Source organism: Gracilinanus agilis, chromosome 2 (assembly GCF_016433145.1).
Source record: "Gracilinanus agilis isolate LMUSP501 chromosome 2, AgileGrace, whole genome shotgun sequence".
NCBI lineage: Eukaryota > Metazoa > Chordata > Mammalia > Didelphimorphia > Didelphidae > Gracilinanus > Gracilinanus agilis.
The window spans coordinates 303,625,203-303,631,202 of NC_058131.1; the positions used below are offsets into that span (position 1 = coordinate 303,625,203).

The window sequence follows — 6,000 nt, forward strand, 5'->3', positions numbered from 1 at the left end:
CAACAATATCTTATAAAACTTCACTCATTTTGATTTTTTAGCTTAGTCTGTTGGAATTGAATGGCTAATTTGAATAACTTGTATCTTTCAAGGAAATTGTTAAGTAACATCTTGTTTAGAATCAGAAAATTGATGTGCCCTAAATAAAGGAAGCCAAAACAGGGATCAGGTGTTGAAATTCTAAGGCAACCTGTTGTGTATGAAGGCAATAAACATTGTCATGCAACCTGTTGGAAATAGGACAAATGGAAATCTGGATTAGACCTACCTAGTAAAATTGATTTGTAAAGTATTTGTATTTTTAAAGGACTAACTATTAAATGATAGTAAATCTAGCTCTATGTCTGTCCTTTTTTTCATTTAGTTTTTTAAAATGAGATGACTAATATCTTAAACTACTTTATAGGGTGCTGGTATAGAAATATACCCAGGAAGTAAATGTACTTTGAGTGCCAATGGGATACATCACTGCAAGGAAGGCATACTAATTAAGGTGAGTGCAAACTGAAGTATGATTTTCTACAAGGTTAGATTGATTTCACTTACAAGATAGTTGCTTTGTTAAATTCCTTTGTTCTGTTGCTTTTGGGTTATGAAAAACATTTTCAGGTTTATGGATTTCAACAATAATAATAGTTGGTGATTGGAAGTTTCCTGTCTCCTAAAATAATGTTTTTCCTCTCTCTATATCCCTAGATAATAGAAGAGAAAATACTGTATGTCATTCAGCTCAGTCTGTGCTGTAACATATTAATAAGCTTAGCTTTTTATTTTATCTTTATTTTTAGACTAGCCTGGAAAAAAGTGAGGAAAAGATTTTAAAATCAGGCAGTGTTGGATGTGACAGTTCCTTAAAACATTTGTTTTCAATGTCACAGGACTTCTTAGATGAGCATTATGACATTCCCAAAATAACCATGGTGAATAATGTCATACATAATAATGAAGGCTATGGTGTTGTCTTGGTGAAACCTAAAACTTTTTCTGACCTGCAAGAAAATGCGCCAGAAGGATTTGAAGGTACTCTTATTTTTAGTAATTTTTTAATACAAAAATAGAGATCTAGTTTAGTTTGTTTGAGATAAACTAGAACTTAAGCTTTGATTATCTGTCCCTCACTTCCATGTCTCCTTTGGGGGGGAAAATCCATTCCCATAATCAGGTGGTTGAGAATGGATCTAGAGCTGTGCGACTCTGCCCTTCTCTTAGTGCCTGGGCCTGGGTGAAAAAGTCAGATTCTTATCTGAGTACATGTTATATATATTCTTTTAGACTATTTGCTTCTTTAGAGCAAAGTACTGTATTGTTAATATTTTTGTATACCGATAATACTCAGTGCTGTCCATAGTAGACACAATGTTTGTTTTGAGAAGGGATATATTATCTTTTCCCACCGTTGTGGGATACGTAGAGACAGATGGTTAGAAAAGCCAGGAAAACAAAATTGCATTTGCTGTCAACTGACAAGCATATATTAAGTTCCTCCTATGTGTTAGGCATTGTGTGAGGGGCTAAGGATTTAAGCTCAAAGAATAAAGAAATATCTACTCATAAGGAGCATTCTAGTGGGGAAGTATATATAAGTATATACAAAAGTTTTAAAGAGGAAAAATACAAATAAATGCAAAGTGGTTAAATACATAATTGTTTGAGAGTACATGCTGAAGATGATATCTAAGCAACATTTTAAAGGAAGAGAGGAGGATTCTAGTAAGTGAGGTGGGACTGTTGTCAGTCTAATGACACCTATTTGGGAGGCAGAATGAAATGTGATAGGAACAGAGAGATATAATTTAATTGGATCCCAAAGAAGGAGTAATGTCCTTTGAAGCCAGAAAGATAGGTTAGGGCCAGGTTGTGTAGGGCTTTAAAAACTAAACAAAGAAGTTAATATTTTATTCTTTAGGCAATAGGAAGTCACTGGAATTGATTAAGGGAGTCATATGGTCAATTTTCTTTTTCTAAACCCATACCTTCTTTCTTAGAATCAATGCTATGTGGGGGCAGCTGGGTGGCTCCAGTGGATTGAGAGTCATACCCAGAGACAGGAGGTCCTGGGTTCAAATATGACCTCAGACACTTCCTAGCTGTGTGACGCTGGGCAAGTCACTTAACCCCCATTGCCTAGCCCTTACCACTCTTCTGCCTTAGAACTAATACCGAGTGTTGATTCAAAGACAGAAGGTAAGAGTTCAAAAAAAAAAAAAAAAAAAGAATCAATACTATGTATTGGTTCCAAGACAGGAGGGTGGTAAGGTCTAGGAAATAGGGGTTAAGTGACTTGCCCAGGGTCACACAGCTAGGAAGTGTCTGAGGCCATATTTGAACATAGGACTTCCTGTCTCTAAGCCTGGCTCTCAATCTACTGAGCTACCAAGCTGCCTCCCCATCCCCCAATAAAGTCAGCTCTTAAGGAAAATCTCTCTGGCAGCAATGTAGAGGATAGAGTGGAAGTTGTGAGAGTTGAGGCAGGGAGAGCACTTAAAAGGCCATTGCAGTAATTTTTGCCATTGGGTCCCAGTGTCTTTTTGTTTCTTGACTCTCTTTCAACAACAAAGAATGTGTTTTGAACATCCAGGGTAATATAATATAGTACTTAAAGTACTTTCTGTGGTTACTTTCTTCTTAAGGCACTATTAAATAATTTTTAGCACAATCCCTTTGGATCATCATCATATAAATCAGTGGGAACTAGTGATCAAGGCAGTTTGGTGATGAAGGCTTGAATGAAAGTGAGAGCTACATGACCTGAGGAAAAGGATGTTGTTGTGGAGGAAGACAGCAAGATTTGACATCTAATTGGATCTGTAGATGAGAGAAGAGGAGGCACTGGGAATAACTGAAGTTTATCCTTAAAAATTAAGCTATGAACTTAGGACAATGGAAGGACCTGAATTTCAGTAGAAATAGTGACATTTTGAAGAAGGTTGGGGTAAAAGACAGAAAGTAGGGTTAGAAAAACTTGGAGGAGAGAGTCTCAAAGAGGAAGAGAACAGACAGAGGTGTTGAAGTAGATATAGGATATCAGGATTTGGTGTTAGAGAAGACTTTAGAAATTCAAATATTTTCTCCTGATAAGGAAATAGATCTAGAGCAGTGATGATGAACCTTTTAGGGACTGAGTGCCCAAACTGCAACCTTCACCCCACATGTGAGCCACACACCTTAACCTCAGACAGGGGTGGGTGATTGAGAAGTGTCCTTAGGTACACATGGAGAGGGAGAGAGGGGCAGCCCCTTCTGGCAGTTGGCTAGGCCCATGAACAAGAAGAAAAGAAGTGAGAACCTAGTGGTATTGAAAAGTAAAGAAATCTAATTGGTAGAAAATCTACCATGACATTTGAAATTCTTATTTTATTAGGGGCAGCTGGGTGGCTCAGTGGATTGAGAGCTAGGCCTGGGAGGTCCTGGGTTCAAATTTGGCTTCAGATACTTCCTAACTATATGACCCCAGGCAAGTCACTTAACCCCCATTGCCTAGCCCTTACCACTCTTCTGCCTTAGAACCAATACGCAGTATTGATTCTAAGATTGAAGGTAAGGTTTTTTTTTTTTTTTTTTAATTCTTATTTTATACTTGTTATATGGCTAGAAGAGATCTTGATTAGGAAATACTGGATAATCATGGTGACATATTTGCATTTTAATTGATTTAACTTTTATGTTCACCTTAATTTCTTTAATTTGTTCTTTTTCACCTAGGAAATAAAATACTTAAAGTTCAGACAAATAGAGAAGTAGATGCAATGGAGAAAGTGGGACAAGAAGAACCAAATGTATCTGGTGAATTGAGGCTGTGTGCAAGACCTGACCTTTCTGAGCAGACTGAGCAAATGGAAGGCAATTGTGAAATTGTCAATGAACTAGTGGCTGCTTCCATGAAGAAAGGCCAAATGAAGAACAAAAGATTGAGTGGCCTGGGCATCACTGAAGCTGATGATAACCTCATGTCCCAGGAGATCTTTGTTTCTATTGTGGGCAATGAATTCAAATGGAATGGGAAAGGCCGTTTTGGTACTTTTCTTTTCTGATGGAAATTAATGTTTAAAAATATTGGATTTGCACATGCTACCGTAGTAATCACTGCTCTTCTCATAGGTAGCTTGCTTCATACCTGGCATTTTGTACTTATTCCTTTTGTATTTGAATGGAATGCAACAATATTTATTCTTATCTGCAAATGTTGCACAGAAATTACTCTCCTTTTATAAGTAAGGTGAAAAAAATAAAGAGTTTTTAAAATGAGAGAGCCTTGGTAAGGGAAGCAGAGTTGGGCTAAGGATCATTTACCCCAAAGCTGTGCTCCGTTTTTTTGTAATTGGTTTTGTAGTGTTTAACACTTTAATTCTAGCTATTGAGGGAGAGAGGTGGAAATAAGGGGCAATGTGGCCAATGCAGCAGGAACATTTCTCATCCTTTTTTGCTTCTCTTTCCTCATTGTGGATTTGTTTTCTATGAAATATATACTCAATGCTTGCGTTAAGTGAAAGCTTTTATGATTAGGAAGTTGTCTACCTAATCAAACTCATTTTTAAGAGTGAGTAGGATTTGTTTTTTTGGGCAAACTGTGCAATCATCAAAACATCCATAGGTAATGATTATGTACTAACTTTTAAACAGAACTAAAAGTGTCATTAAGAGTATGCCTAGAACTTTTCCACTATTGCTGAAGGTGAAAAAAACTAAAAGGTAATGCTTTTCTTTTGCCATGTCAGTGTTAGGACCAATTTTTTCATTTTTTTTCAAGATGAAATGAAATAATGCTACTATATCTATTTTGGTTACATCTTGATAGAACATAAAACTTTAAAAAAACTTATATATTTAAAAATTTTATAATGTAATATTAATATGCCTATCAATTAAAATTATAAAGAAATTACATTGAATTTGAATCCAGTCATATCTTTTAAAACTCCTTAGGCAGTACCAAGGTGGGGCTTAGGACTATTGTAAGTAACCCCAGCATCATTTGTATTCTAAAAAGAATGGAAAATATTTTTAATGTGTTTAATGCCTTTTTCTTGCAGGCAGATTAATGCTAATCCTTATTATTTTTCAGGTTCCCTTACAAAGAATTTATTGTTTTGTTATTTAAAGGTGATTTTTTTAACCTATGACAAAATAATGTTAAAATAATTAAGTAAGAAAGTCATGCTGACTAATTTCACATTAGCTTCAGCCAAATGCTATTTTAAAACCAACTACTTAAGTAATTTTTATCAAATTGGTTTTCCACTTGTATTTCTTCCTTCATGTGGAATCTAGATTTCTTTTTACCTTATACAGTTTGTGCTCCCAAGAGAATTTTGTATAATTATGTAGTAGTCTAAAAACTTTTGTTTCTGTGCAACATAGTGTTGTGGAAAAAGCACTGGATTTGCTTGATACATGGGTTCAGAGGCCTCTTTAGACTCTGACTTTAACTTTGATTTTGAGCAAATCATATAACCTCTCAGCCTCAGTTTCCTAATCTGTAAAATGGAGATTGTTTCATGTTCTACTATTTATTTTAGGAAGAAAGTGTTGCGCAAACCACAAAGCACTATATAAATGAGTGGTAGTTATTTTGGGTGAGTGTTTTAAATTTTATTTTATAATTAGCTTAAACTGCAGTTTAATTATTGTTTTCAAATAGTACAATAGCTAAGTCCTCAGACTAAACTTATTTTTAAGAGGGTGACAGGAAAGTAAAAAGTGAAATATTGAAAATTGCTGTTAGTCACCAAGCATTTATTTGGTACCTACTGGGTGCCAGCACTTTGCTAAATTCTGGGAATACAAAGAAAGGCAAAAACCAGCCCCTGCCCTTAAGGGACTTAGAAGCTTAATGAGAAAAGACAACATTCAAACAACTATGTACAAACAAGATATTTACCAGGTAATTTGCAAATAATCTCAGAGGGAGGGCACTAAGATTAAAGAGGCCTGAGAAAGGCTTCTTGGAGAAATTAGAATTTTAGTTGAGACTTGAAGAGCCAAGAAGGAAAGAGTTTCTCA

At 35.5% G+C, this 6,000-nt stretch overlaps 1 protein-coding gene across 1 annotated transcript in view; it reads left to right on the forward strand.

The window, feature by feature from the left end:
• Positions 1 to 4,031, forward strand: part of SHCBP1 (SHC binding and spindle associated 1) — a 40,837-nt gene extending 36,806 nt beyond the window's left edge. Inside the window, exons 11-13 of the mRNA XM_044661430.1 lie at positions 407 to 493; positions 879 to 1,020; positions 3,703 to 4,031. Coding sequence (XP_044517365.1) covers positions 407 to 493; positions 879 to 1,020; positions 3,703 to 4,031 — 558 coding nt within the window. The remainder of the gene's footprint in view (positions 1 to 406; positions 494 to 878; positions 1,021 to 3,702) is intronic.
• The last annotated feature ends 1,969 nt before the right edge of the window (positions 4,032 to 6,000 follow it).